Source organism: Monodon monoceros, unplaced genomic scaffold (genome assembly GCF_005190385.1).
Source record: "Monodon monoceros isolate NGI ecotype Baffin Bay Population unplaced genomic scaffold, NGI_Narwhal_1 Super_Scaffold_5, whole genome shotgun sequence".
Taxonomy (NCBI): Eukaryota; Metazoa; Chordata; class Mammalia; order Artiodactyla; family Monodontidae; genus Monodon; species Monodon monoceros.
Window position 1 is genome coordinate 31,948,209 of NW_021703782.1, and position 15,243 is coordinate 31,963,451.

General features: G+C 34.2%; 1 protein-coding gene across 4 annotated transcripts in view; it reads left to right on the plus strand.

Moving 5' to 3' along the window:
• GKAP1 (G kinase anchoring protein 1) overlaps window positions 1-13,630 on the plus strand; it is an 81,290-nt gene extending 67,660 nt beyond the window's left edge. For 2 of the 4 annotated variants that reach the window (XM_029201637.1, XM_029201639.1), the window contains 4 exons: window positions 2,869-2,970; window positions 6,499-6,562; window positions 9,870-9,940; window positions 10,448-12,509. In XM_029201637.1, the coding sequence (XP_029057470.1) occupies window positions 2,869-2,970; window positions 6,499-6,562; window positions 9,870-9,940; window positions 10,448-10,594 (384 nt within the window). In that variant the 3' untranslated portion in view covers window positions 10,595-12,509. Of the gene's footprint in view, window positions 1-2,868; window positions 2,971-6,498; window positions 6,563-9,869; window positions 9,941-10,447; window positions 12,510-13,302 lie in introns of those variants that run through there. The other 2 variants (XM_029201641.1, XM_029201638.1) reach the window with 2 other exon arrangements.
• The last annotated feature ends 1,613 nt before the right edge of the window (window positions 13,631-15,243 follow it).

Genomic DNA, 15,243 nt, shown 5'->3' on the forward strand with positions numbered 1-15,243 from the left:
CTTGCCCCACAGCATGTGCGATCTTAGTTCCCCAACCAGGGATCAAACCCGCGTCCCCTGCATTGGAAGGCGGACTCTTAACCACTGGACCACCAGGGAAGTCCCTGACTATGTGTATTTTTGATTTCTCAGAGGGTTGGCGTCCCTAACCCCAACATTGTCCAAGGGTCAACTGTAATGTTTTTACATTAAATAATAATGTTTATAGCTAAATTGATTTCAGTTACCCACACTGAGGAAAATTTTTTTTTTTTTTTTTTGCGGTACGTGGGCCTCTCGTTGTGGCCTCTCCCGTTGCGGAGCACAGGCTCCGGACGCGCAGGCTCAGCGGCCATGGCTCACGGGCCCAGCCGCTCCGTGGCATGTGGGATCTTCCCGGACCGGGGCACGAACCCGTGTCCCCTGCATCGGCAGGCAGACTCTCAACCACTGCGCCACCAGGGAAGCCCATGAGGAAAAAATTTAAATATACCAGTTTGATATAACATTGCTTACTACTGAGGTTGCACACTTTTTGAATTTTTATTGGTCATATGCCTGCATATAGGTGCAACTGCTTTTTCTAGTTTTTTTCATTTACCTTTTGATTTTGTTTCAGTGTTTCTGGAGATTTTTCATCAAGTTAAATCTATCAGTCTTTTCCTTTTTGTTTTCTCCCTTTCATACTATGTTCAGAAGAGCTTTCCTATTCAAAGATGTTAGCTAGTAATATTATAAAGAGTTTATTTTAATACTTAAGTGGTTTTTTTAGTTAAAATACTATTTTATATTATTCAATGATTATATACTCAGTATAAAACAATTTTGATGAAAGGAAATTTTTAAACAATAAAGTGAAATCTTCCATAATAATTCTAAGAGAGTTATTAAAATGTTGATGTATGTCCTTCCAGGATTTTTTCTTTGTATATAGTATTACAATTTTGAGATCATACAGATGTGTTTTATGGTTCTGTATCATCATTTTTAGTGATTTCAGAGTTTTCAGTTTGTAAATTTGTCATATATTTAGCCTATATCCTTATTGTTGGGCATTTAAATTGATGTCCAATTTTTTGTTGTAACAGCAGTGAACACTTCCATAGATACTCCCCCCTCGCGTATCTATTTAAGATAAATTCCCGGAAATGAGATTTTTGGGCCATTATGATAGTATGTATATTTTTAATTTTGATCCAAATTTTTTCTTCCATAATCATCTTATACTATCATCTTCACTCATCTCCAACCGGGCTTGCCTCTTTAATATCCTTCAAATTCTGTAGGCTCTTTCCTGCCTCAGGGCCTTTATACCTACTGTTCTTTCTACCTGGAAAGCTCTTATCTCCCTCCACTTTTTACTTAGCCAATTCCTACCCAGTCACTCAAGGTTCATCTTAAGGGTCATGGCCTCAGAGCTTCCCTGATCCACCAGGGAATAATCCACATTATTCCCTTTATAGCACTGTGTTTCTTTTCGTCATTGCTTAAACCTTGGTTTCTAATTGCAGCATTTCTTTATGTAATATCTGCCTCCTCCACCAGACAAATCCCATGAGGGCAAGAATCTTTTCAGTTCTGTTCACCATTGTACACCCAGCACCCAGCATAGGTGCTCAGTGAGTATTTTTGGAATAAAATTGTCACCACATTACTCATTAGATATAGAGAACCAGTATATATTCTTATGAAAAGTATGACTTTGGGTTGATTTTTTTGCATTTAAATTTATTTATTTTCGTGTATGTTACAAGATGGCAGGCATTTAACTTGATTTTTCCAGTTAGCCATTTGTCCCATATACTACCATTATTGTGTAATTCAGCCTTTTCTCACTTCTTTAAAATACCATAGTTAGTTATAATAAATTCTTGTGTCTTAAATCTCTTTCTGGACTTTCTTTTCTGTTACATTGCTGTGTCAACATAGGTGCCATGACATGTTGTTTTAATTATTTTTGCTGTATAATATATAATTATCTGGTAGGCAAATTATACTGCATTAACTTTTTGTTTCTATCCTGTATTCTCCCAGGTGAAGTTTTGACTATCTCGCTAAGTTCCAAAGAACAAAACTCTATTGAAATTTCTGTTGAATGTACAAATTAATATTTAGTAATACTTAGTTTTCCTATCTAAAAACATGCTTTGTTCTGTCCTTTTCAATATTTTATCATTTATTGATCCTGAAAATTACTGAATTTTATTCTTGGGGATATTTTTTATTGCTGTCTGGAGAAAATGTTTTTTCTAGTTATATCTTCTATGTGTTAATTGCTAATATAGAGAAAAACTATTTTTGTTTTATTTTTTTTTGCGATACGCGGGCCTCTCACTGTTTTGGCCTCTCCCGTTGCGGAGCACAGGCTCCGGACGCACAGGCTCAGTGGCCATGGCTCACGGGCCCAGCCGCTCTGCGGCATGTGGGATCCTCCCGGACCCAGGCACGAACCTGTGTCCCCTGCATCAGCAGGCGGACTCTCAACCACTGTGCCACCAGGGAAGCCCTATTTTTGGTTTTTTGTATTATTTATTTTGCATTTTTCTCATAAGTTTTCAATTCTTTTAGGTTGTTAAGATAGACTAATAACAACTTGTCAGAGACCACTTTAGTGTGTTTATTCCAGGATGGAAATATCATTTCAAAGCCCTGATATTGTTCTAGGTTACGTTTGTAGTTTGAGATTAGGCATAAATATCTTATTTGCTTGTATTGTACATAATTACATTTATAAAATTGAGTACAAGTGGAAATGTATTCAACAGTTTAGGTTGCTTTAGAAAATGAATTAAAATTGGGACTTTTTTTTCCTCTTAAACCTTTCAAAAAGGATATTGTAAATCAGAATTGGCAGAACTGTCTTTGTTCTAAAATGTTTTCCCCCTTTAGGAAGTAGCTCTAAAAGATGGAAGAATTGAAAGACTAAAGTTGGAACTTGAAAGAAAAGATGCTGAAATCCAGAAGCTGAAAAATGTGATCACTCAGTGGGAGGTTTGTATATATTTACTGTTGTAAACTAATTCTATAAATTTGTACATTTTCTGTTTTTATTATATTGAAATATGTTTAATATTTGATTGATAGAAATAATATTTCTGCTATTTAGGTTTTTTTAACGCATTAATTATATATAATCTGAATGATAGTATATTTTTATCATAGTAAAATACATATAACATTAAATTTGCCATTTTAACCATTTTTAAGTGTACAATTCAGTGGCATTAAGTACTTTCTCAGTGTTGTGTAACCATCACCACTATTTCCAGAACTTTTTCATCATCCCAAACAGAAACTCTGTACCCATTAAACTCCCTATTTCCCCTTCTACTGCAATCCTTGATAACCTCTAATCTCTGTAAATTTGCCTATTCTAGGTACTTCCTGTAAGTGGAATCATGATATTTGTCCTTTTGTGTCTGCCTTATTCCACTTGGCATGTTTTCAGCATGCATATCCATGTTGTAGCACGTATCAGAACTTAATTCCTTTTTATGGCTGAATAATACTCCACTGTATGTATATACCATATTTTTTGTTTATTAGTCTGTTGATGGACACTTGCACTGTTTCCACCTTTTGGCTATTGTGAATAATACAGCTATGAACATTGGTGTACAAGTATCTGAGTCCCTGCTTTCAATTCTGTTCGTATATACCTAAGAGTGGAATTTCTGGATCATATGGTAATTCTATGTTTAACTTTTTAAGGAACCATCAAACTGTTTTCCATAGCAGCTGCACCATGTTACATTTCCACCAGCAATGAACAAGGGTACCAATTTCTTCACATCCTTGCCAACACTTGTCATTTATACAATTTTTTTTTAACCACAAACCTATTACTCTCCTCCTTTCTTAGGCTTTTAAAAAAATCTCTTGTTCATCTCAAGTATCATTCTCTTTTTGAACTAATTATTTTTGAACTAATTACTTTTGAACAATTATTTGTTGAATGCCTGTAATAGGCCAGGTGCTTTTCTAGACCCTGTGTATGTAATAGTGAAAAAGAGTCAAGTTCCAGCCCTGCTGGTTCTTATATTTCCCTTCCTCGTCTACTCATGCCTTTAAGAATTATCCCTGTTAAAACCTTTTTGAACTGCACCCACTTCTGCCTTAGTTTTTTCTTTGTCATTTATATTTTCTTTTGCTTTTTTTGAGCATTTACCATGTGTTAGGCACAGTGAATACAAAGATGAGTTAGTAAGAAGCTCATAGTCTAATGGAGAAGGTAATCATGTAAATAATTGCAGTACAATGTAGAATTTGTGACTGAGATCTGACAGAGTGCCCCAGAAGCCCAGAAACAGGAATAAATCCGTTGCTGCTATTGAAACTTGGTAAAGGTTTCACCAAAAAAAAGATAGTTTTTCCAGATAGAACAGTGCATACAAGGCATGAGAATGGTAGGAAATGCATTGTTACTGACGTCTAGAGAAATGCGAAGTTGTAGAAGGTGAGATTGGGGGTGTTAGTTGAGGTCAGTATTTGAAGGCATTTGCATTTTAGACACGGAGAGGGCAGTGAAGGCTTTAGAAGGGAAGTGACATGAGAATTTTTTTGTGGAAGATAATGCATATAGCTGAGGCCTGGAGTGAAGACTGTCTGGTAACAAAATTAACAGGTACTGAGTGTAAGAGGAAGAACACATTTTGAACTGGTTTGGGGAAACGGAACTAATAGATCTCGTTTTGGACATGTTGAGTTTGAAATGGCTGTGGATGCAGGCATAGATGTTCAGGATGTTGAACATCTGTGTTGGACACATTTGGAGTCACACCATACGTGTGTTTAACTTTGTGTTCTCTTTTTCATGAAGTTAAAAATACTAATGAGGACACTGTATATTTCATATGTTCTTTATTATAAATTGCACAGTACTAGGATTTTATACTCTTATGTTTTCATAGATACATTTACTCTTCAGGATTGTAAATGCAAAACTATATATGTTATTTTTATCGCAGTATAAAGAATATTCAGGGGTAATTTTGTTCATTTGCAATTTTTGCTTTATGAGCTGGCTTTAGGCCTTGAAGACTAACTAAAGACATGCTTCCATATACACTGATCTGAACCTTGGAGAAAAGGCTTGAGCTAGAGTTTGATGAGGTATTAACATTGATTGAAACCCTGAGAGTGAGAATTTTATAGTGGATACAGTTTTATATTCCCAGTAGATATATTTCTGTATTCATAGTGAGTATAGTTGTAGTTGACTGTATTTGTTTTTCCCCTTCATATTTTTATGTTTCCATCTGACTTATCTCCCTCTTTCATTACTTAGCTTCTCAAAAGTCCTACTCCCTTTTATGTTTACTTCTTCCATTCAATGTATTGTCTGCAGTATTACTCAGTAACATTATTGATTTATCCAAAGCAATTTACTGGACAGAGTATTTAGTAAAAGTCATCTATTGGACTTAATTTAAAATACATCAACTTTGTTTTACAAGAAAGATTTTTGAATCTGGTAACTGCTGTACATATCTGTGTACATGTTGAGAGAAGAAATGACAAATTTCTTATATTGATCTGTTTTCTTTCCCTGACCTCTTGTATTTCTATAGTTACTAAATATATTGTTTTCTCTAATGTATTAAATATTTATAAATACTTCAGTGTGTGCTATAAGACACGTTGAATAAGAGTAGTGTAGGGGAAAAATTCCCTGGAATATGGATGTTAATGTGGGAACACAATTCCAAAATTGTTTATAATGTATAATTGTGTCATTCATGTAGTTTGAAAAGAAGCTAAGCCATTTTTTTAAGTTGAAAAATAATTGAAAGATACTTCAGTAAATTACTAATTCATTTCAGCCAAAATGTAAGTAATTCAAAAATTACTTTAAAAATATTTAGTTAACGAAATAACAAAAGATTAGTAAAGCCTTAACTGAGCAAATATAAAACTGTGCTGTACAGTAACCACTACACATGGTGTAAAATTAATACACTACATGGGTTTTAAATACATAAAAGTAAAATTTTAAATTTTTATATATAAAAATAAAATAAAATAAAAATTGTAATTAAATAAAACTAAATACAGTTAAAAGTCATTTTCTCAGTAACACTGGCCACGTTTCCAGTAGTTAGCAGCCACATATTGGACAGTGGCCGATAAAGAACAGATACAGAGAGTTCTAGTATAGTACTGGTATAGAACTATGAATCATTTTTCTTTTTGTTTTCATATAATTATTTTGAATTGTATAAGGATTTTATTTGAGGAAGAAAAGAGACTCTTCAGGAAAATTTAGTTTTATTCTGAGTTTTCTCCACTTTTACTCTACTCTTCTTAAATACAGTCACCTATAATATTGATTTGTATTATTATACGAGGGATTTAATTAAGTAGTAGATAGTTGTGAATACATTTTCCTCCATCTTTTTTCTTTCAGAAGTAATTTATGTCTTTGAGCAAGCCTAGATTCATAGCTCCATAAATTGGTAGTAAATCGTTAATTATATCATTTACTTTTAAAAAATTAAATCTTTTTTCCTTGATTATTAGGCAAAGTATAAAGAAGTAAAGGCAAGAAATGCACAGTTATTGAAAATGCTTCAGGAAGGTGAAAGTAAGTGATTTCTGTGTTTTTAGAATTAAAAGTTAATCTTAAAAATATTTGAAGATAACTTTTCAAGATATATGATTTATTAATTCAACAAAATAAAAAGGTTTCCCAAAAGGATACAAACTGGATTATTGTTGATAATTTTATTATTACAAGTCTCCTTTGCAGCACCTTAGTATTACACAAGTTTACAACTATTCAGCTAAGAAACTCTTGAAATTTCAATTCTTATGAATTATTGGAGTACATTTAGAGGCAAAACAAGAAAACATTTGCTGAAGATTCTGTTTATTAATTATTAGAGGAGAAGGCCTGTCATGATTTTAGGTTTTCCTTGTACCCCTCCCACCACCCCCCCCGCCCCCGCCCCCACCAGCCCCAACTCTTCATACTTTTGCTGCCACTCTAAACTTTTGGCAGTAGATTACCAGCAGGAAGCCAAGGAAATCAATCAAAAAAGATTAGAGATAATAACATTAGTAAAGTTGATGTTATATGAAACCCCCCAAATCAGTTGCATTCCTGAATATGAATACCTAGTGATGCTAACCTTGAAAGCTCTCTGAAAATTTTCCATTAATAACAGAAAGGGAAGCATGTATTAAATTTGCAAAAGAAAATGAACCATAAAAGAGACATAGAGAAAGACATGAATAAATGAGAAAGTCTTCTGAATAGACAAAATTAAGTGTAATAAACAATTTCCCTTGTTAACAAATTTTAATGAAATCCCACATACAGCTCCTGTGAGTACTGTATAGCACTTGAGAAATTATGAAGCTCACCTTAAAGGATAAGTAAACAAGATACCCTAAATTGTTTCAAATATGAAGATACTGGGAGTGGAATTGTCCAACCAAATATTTAAACTATTAAATAACAGTTATCAAAAACCAGAAATCATGTCCAGCTGAACAGAATATATAGTCTTGAAGTAGAGTCAAATACTTTTTATAACTTTACGACTTTTATAATATAACTTAACTGTTACAAGCTTAACTATGATAAAATAGAAGTTAAATAATAATGGGAAAAGGCATTATTTGAACAATTAGATATCAGTGTCCTGAGATTAATTTAGATATGCATGTCACTGAGCTCCATGTGGATCATTTAATGAATAAAATTATGAAAATAATTGTTTACAAGATGTATTTCTAATTGAAGAAAGTAAGGGTATCATTGAACATTGGATGTATGGTTTTTAAATACCTAAAAATAAAGTAATATTCCTTAAGGAAACGTTTGTGAAAAGTGAGAAAATTAACTGATAAAAACTTACTCTCAAAAATAGACTAAAGGGGCTTACCTGGTGGCATAGTGGTTAAGAATCCTCCTGCCAATGCAGGGGACACAGTTTCGATCCCTGGTCCAGGAAAATCCCACATGCCGCAGAGCAACTAAGCCCATGCGCCACAATTACTGAGCCTGTGGTCTAGAGCCCACGAGCCACAACTGCTGAGCCCGGGTGCCACAACTACTGAAGCCCGTGTGCCTAGAGCCCATGCTCTGCAGTGGAGAAGCCACTGCAGTGAGAAGCCTGCGCACGGCAACGAAGAGTAGCCCCTGCTTGCAGCAACTAGAGAAAGCCTGCGCGCAGCAACGAAGACCCAACACAGCCAAAAATAAATAAATAAAATAAATAAAATTTTAAAAATAGATTAAAAATGGCTACCAGTAAATAATATCAGTGTCCATACTCTGTACTATAAGTAGTCCAAGTAGAACAATTTTATACAGGACCATGACATGAAAAATACAGTACGTTAGAGTTTACAAACTCTAGCATTTGTAATATAAATGCAAATACAGTGAGTTATGTTACAGTACAACATGTGTTCCTAAAAATCACTAATCTCTATAAAATCATACAGTTAAAACCACAAAGTTTATGGGGAAAATGGAGTTAGGAGCATACAATACTCAAAAATTTCATCAGTGACACATTTTAAAAAAAAAAGGGAACCTATAACAGTAACAGTTTTATACATGTTAAAATGGTTGAATACATAAATACTATAATAAATATGGCACTTAACTTTGAAGACAACCTAAAGTTTGCTGTAGAAGTAGGTTTCAGAAGGGTTGCAGCTTGTGTGTGTTAACTGTTAAGTGATGGAAGGATGGAAACTTGGTGTGGTTCTTGACACAGTGCGCTGAAATAGCTGGTAGATATTTGAGGTGTGTGAGTGGGTACAGTTTTCTTTGTTCATGAAATTGTGCTTAAGCATTAAGTACACAATTCATGTTATGTTCATGTTGTTCCCTGATGTATCAATCTCTTTGAAACACAAAACAGCATTATAGGAAAACTGACTGTAGTTAAAATATTACATAATTGTTAAAAATCACTAGTTCTCAGTGAGTGTGTTTAATTCTGAGGATGGAGGAGTAGAAAGTATAATTTGTAAAAGTTCCCAAGTTGATTCTTAAGGGACTGTGATTTGTTTCTTGACACAGCATCTCACCTTAGTGCATATCATATTAAACTATGAAAAATAAATTTGAATGACAGAGTTATATTGGTGGAGCTCTGGTGATATCAGTACTCTTATATATTTGGACGTTTCCTCCTTTACTCATTTTATTAGTTTTACCTCTTCAGTCTCTCCTAGCTTTTCAAAGTTGAAGAATTAGTTTTTCATGTATTATCCTTTACCATAGGTTAAGTAAATTGTCAGCCATGTGGAAATTTTTAAACCTTAGGGAACACAGAGGCCAAAGAACAGATCTCTTGCTTCCCCAAAGAGGGAAAAACCTCTAGACGAATGAACAGTTCTGAGACCACAGATGTTATATGATTACTGTGCTCATATGAGCTAACACTTATTGGATAGTGCTTTAATGGTATGAAAAGTCGTATAAAAATAATTCTTGTGGACCTTATGATATGCACACCTTGACAATTTAACAAAACAGAACAAACAAAAACACTCTACATTGTTTTTAAAATCTTGCTTTAAGATTAGTCGAGGCATTTTAAAGTTTTTTTCCCTATGTGAAATATTTTATTTTCTCTGTCCTTGTCCTTTTTAGTATAAATGGAAAAAATTAATCTTTGGTCATATCTGTACAATTAATATTTTAACACCACAGAAATGTAGAATTTCCAATAAAAGCTGCTGTGGTGATAATAATGATCAGAATTTACCAGTGAAAATTAAGAGGTATATATAGGGTCAAGGAATACATTAAGTATGAGGACAATTAATCTTTGCCTGACTGTATTGCTGTCTTGGTTCAGTAAAAGTATTGTTAAAGTATCTGAGTGATTGAAAAGATTATACTGCTGTTTTTCCTTTTTTGTCAGTGAAAGATAAAGCAGAAATACTTCTGCAAGTTGATGAATCACAAAGTATCAAGAATGAGCTAACGATACAGGTAAGAAAAACTATATATAGGACTGGTTATATTAAGCTGTTCTTTAGTCCTGAATTATGAAACTTGACTAAACAAAAACACAGCCCATCAATACTGCAAACCATATTTCATTATTACTATGTAATAGCAAATGATTGAAAATTCTGTTTACTGAACTGAGGGAGGTATGTATGTCCTAAAGAATAGGGGAAGATAAGGTTGTATTTTAGTTGATGTGGGCTGAATATAGAGATAGAAAGGACAGACAGAACTTATCCTGTTCATGGACTTGATTTTCTCCCCTTCCCATCCTTATTCTTTGGTCTTGTCTTAGAACAGTGAGCTTGCCCTATGTATCTTTAATATACAGCTGAATAAAATGCCTAATTGAAATTGTTTGTGAGGAGAGAGGTTCTCTTCTAATGCTCATTAATCTCATAGTCAAAAATCATCATTGTGAATAACAAGTAAGAGTATTTACCAAAAAAGACCCAAAAAAGTCTTTTTTTATTGAATATTTGGTTATAGGTAACTTCACTTCATGCTGCGTTAGAACAAGAAAGATCTAAAGTGAAAGTATTACAAGCAGAATTAGCCAAATATCAGGTATGCTTTTATAATTATGAAAGTGTTTTCATCACAGATAATACATTTGGAATAGGTATATACATGTGAGAATAAAGGTACTATTTTATTCTTAGGCCAAAATTTATTCACCAAACATATTGATGATTTTGTTATTATTGGTTATATAATTTACATCATAGAAAATGTTAAGTTTATTCTAGACATTGGTATATACAGCAATAACTAAAGTAACTCAAAAAGACCTTTGGTACTACATAGATGATGTGAGATATGTGCCAGTGAACCTTATCGAGGGAAGGTACATAATGACATTTATCCCATTATATAATAAGTTTGATCACTTGGGTACAGCAATCTCTCCTAGATATCTTCATTGTAAAGATATCTTTTCCCTTTTGTAATTAATAAATAATATGTGAAGTTATAGTTTGAGATTGTATCCTTTTCTTTTTACCCAATGATTTTAGCATCCAGATTAATGATATTTTTATCAGTTATTATTTTGGTAGTTGCAAAATAGTGATTTTTCTAATTCTGTCATTTCGTCTGCATTTACAAGATGGCATTCAGCATTTTTTTCTGGGTGAAGCAGTAAACAATATCAGGGCTTTGTTTCAATATATGTGTATATGTATATTTGTGAATATACACAAACACATATATTTGTATATACATATGTATGTGTGTCTATGTCATGATATAAAATGAGTTAATTGATGTGGGGGTCATAGTCAAAAAAGTTCGAAAGCCACCACTGGTGGCCTAGAGAACATAAAAGTTGTTTAGCTCCAGCTTTGACATGTCATCAATCCAGGAAGGAAGATTCCCTTTGCCTGGGAAGCTTTGAAAAGGATCTTTGAATTATTATTATTTTTAAAAAACTCTTGTTTAGAAGAAAGGTAAGAGTTTTTTTTTTTTTTTGGTAAGAGTTTTAAGCTATATAACATTGGTACTTCTGTATAGTGGGTATCTACTTTGTAGAAAGTTTTTTAGTAAATTTATTTTTTATTTCCCTGCTATCAGGAAATCTTATTTTTAACACCTGTCATTATACATCTCAAGTTTCATATAACCTCTTCGTACTTTTTCTTCTCTGAATGAATCTTTGCAAAACTTTTATTTGGTCAGGACTGAATAACAGCATTCTCATACTTGATTTTTTTTTTTTTTTTAAAGAAGGTTTGTTGTAGACATGTTTTTGAACACCAAGAGGGAGGTTATGGGCAGAAAAAGGGTGAAACAGAGAAGCTGCCAACATTATTAAATGGGTCTGGGTTCCATGTGCCCTTGATATAACCACCACTCTAAAAAATGTGCTTTCACAGACAAGTAGTTCCCAAACTTGGCTGATCATCAGAATTTCTTGGGAACTTTTTGATTGTTCAGACCACTACTAATTATCATAAGTAAATAGGCTGGGACAAAGTCTAGAGATCAGAATTTTTAAAATATTACTACTTAGGTGATTCTAGTAATTAACCAAGTTTGAGTATCATTGCCATAGTTTATAAAAATGTAGAAAAATTATAAAATTATTATAAATGCATCAAACCATTATTTATGGTTAAAATGGAGGGTAGAATAGTTATGGATGATTAAATTTTTTTGTACCTTTGTGCTTTCCATCTTTTTAAAATGATTCTTTGCTTTTTGAATCAGAGTAAGGCAGAAAATGTTGTTAAAAGTAATTAATGAAAAATACTTCCTGTCTTTTAAGCCACCTTTCTCTTTCTTTGGCTCAAGTCAAATACCATTGATGGCATTTCATTTGGAGGAAATTAAATACAGATTTATATATGTCACTGAGCAAATATGAAAAGTATAATCTTTTCAACCCACTGATGAACAAAATCAGATTTCTAATGCTGTCTTATATGAACAAAACTATACAGAACTTGAATTAGAAATTGCATTACCCAAAAGGGTAATGAAGTGAACCACCAAATTTGCTGATCATATGGAGCAAATTGTCTATTTTGATCAATTTTTTTTTTTTTTTTTTTTTTTTGGCTGCATTGGGTCTTCGTTGCTGCGCATGGGCTTTCTCTAGTTGCAGCGAGCAGGGGCTACTCTTTGTTGTGGTGCACAGACTTCTCATTGCAGTGGCTTCTCTTGTTGTGGAGCATGGGTTCTAGTTGCGCAGGCTTCAGTAGTTGCAGCACGAAGGCTCAGTAGTTGTGGCATACAGGCCCTTGAGCACGCGGGCTTCAGTAGTTGTGGCGTGTGGGCTCAGTTGCGGTGTGTGGGCTCAGTAGTTGCGGCGCGCAGGCTCTAGGGCACGTAGGCTTCAGTAGTTGTGGCGTGTGGGCTCAGTGGTGTGGCTCACAGGCTCTAGAGCACGGGCTCAGAAGTTGTGGCTCACGGGCTTAGTTGCTCTGCGGCACGTGGGATCTTCCCAGACCAGGGATCGAACCTTGCATTGGCAGGCGGATTCTTAACCACTGTGCCACCAGGGAAGTCCTGACCAAAATTTTTATTAAAAAAAAAAAAATCTGGGACAGTGCAAATGAGCTCTAAAAAATAAGATACTGGTGATCAGACTAAGTCCGGACCAGTTCAAATAGATAACTGTTTTCTACAACCTACTTTAACCGTTTGTAAAAATAACAACAGTTATTGCTATTTAAAATACGTAAAAATAATTTAGTGGTATGTTCATTCAAATTTGCAACAAACTCAGAAAAGAAGTTCCTTCCTTTTCATAGTCAAATATGCCTTTGATCTCATTTATTCTTGAAAAGAAAATGCCCCCAAAATGTTATTTCCTCAATAATTTACCCTATTTTTCTTTACAGGGTGGCAGAAAAGGGAAAAGAAACTCTGAATCCGACCAGTGTAGGTGATTCCATTAGCCTTTGAGGTCAACACAAAAATTAAAACTTTCAGGGTTTTGCAAAAATGTATATATTTAATGCTGTGCAACTGCTGAACTATGCAGTTTTTGTTGAAGAAACTTAAAGTGATTAGCTCGCTAATGGTTTATAACTTTATGTCCTTTTGGCTTAAAGTGAAAAGAAGAAAAATACAATTCCAGCACAACTCAATGATTATTGTTTACTATTCGTACTTCTTATCACTTTAGTTTTTCATCAGTCAATAAAATTAATTTACTCTTCCATTAATGTTTGATTTTTTTAAAATTTCAGAAACAGTGTGAAAGTATTGTTTTTGCTTATAGCACAATCAATTTAATTGGATTTAAGCTCAGTGAATATTTACGCAGCACTTTGTGCATGCTAAACCCTATAGAACATACAAGATATCCTCAAATGGCTTATGCTCAGCAGAAATAGAAGGTGGGGGTGGGTAATGACAGCAGCAACAAAAAATTACCATACATATTAGAGTGTGATATCACATTGTTTAGAAATTGAGAAAACTTGCATGAGATATTGGGTTGGCCAAAAAGTGCCTTCGGTTTTTAAGTAAAAATAAAAGAACTTCATTGAACCAAGAACTTCATTGAACAATGTATTCACCCTTTTGTTCCACTACCTTCTGCCATTTTTCAGGCAACTTCATAATTCCATCTTCCCAAAACTTTTTTATCTTTTTGAGCAAAGAACTGTTCCAGGTGCCTTTTACAGTCTTCCAGGGAATTGAAATTTTTTCCATTAAGAATTTTGTAAAGACCTAAATAAATGGAAATCCAAAGGTGCAACAATGTCTGGTGAATACAGCGGATGAATCAGAACTTCCCAGCTAAGCTGTAACAGTTTTTGCCTGGTCATCAAAGAAACATGCATTCTTGCGTTATCCTAATGGAAGATTATGCATTTTCTGTTGACTAATTCTGGATGCTTTTTGTCGAGTGCTGCTTTCAGTTGGTCTAACTGGGAGCAGTACTTGTTGGAATTAATCGTTGGGTTTTCTGGAAGGAGCTTATAATAGAGTACTCCCTTCCAATCCCACCGTATACACATCACCTTCTTTGGATTGAAGACAGGCCTTTGGTGTGGTTGGTAGTGGTTCATTTCACTTGCCCCATGATGTCTTCTGTGCCACATTATTGTACAGTATCCACTTTTCATCACTCATCACAATTTGTTTTAAAAACGGAACGTTTTCATTACGTTTATAGAGAATCGCATGCGGAAATAAGGTCAGGAAGGTTTTCTTCGCTAAACTTAGGTAGAACCCAAACATCTAAGCGATTAACGTAACCAAGCTGGTGCAAATGATTTTCAGTGCTTGATTTGGATATTTTTGAGTATGTCGGCTATCTCCTGCGTGGCATAAAGTTGCTTGTTCTCAGTTAATGTCTCGATTTGAGCACTATCAACTTCAACTGGTCTACCCAACCATGGAGCATTGTCGAGCGAGAAATCTCAGGCACGAAACTTTGCAAACCACTTTTGACACATTCAGTGAGTCACAGCACCTTCTCCATACACTACACAAATCTTTTTTTGCATTTCGGTTGCGTTTTTACCTTTCTTGAAATAATACAGCATAATATGCTGAAAAAGTTGCTTTTTTCTTCCGTCTTCAATTTTAAAATGGCTACACAAAAATTCACCAATTTTGATGTCTTTTTTAAAATGCACACTGATATGACAGCTGTCACATACAATCTAACAAAATTGTTTTGAATGAAGTTAAAGACAACTAAGTGCTACTAGAGCCATCTTACAGAAAAAACCGAACGAACCTTTTGGCCAACCCAGTAGTTTTTTGGAAGGTGGATACCTTTTCTGTAAATTTTTTGAGAAGCATCCTAGGCAGAAGGAGCAAAC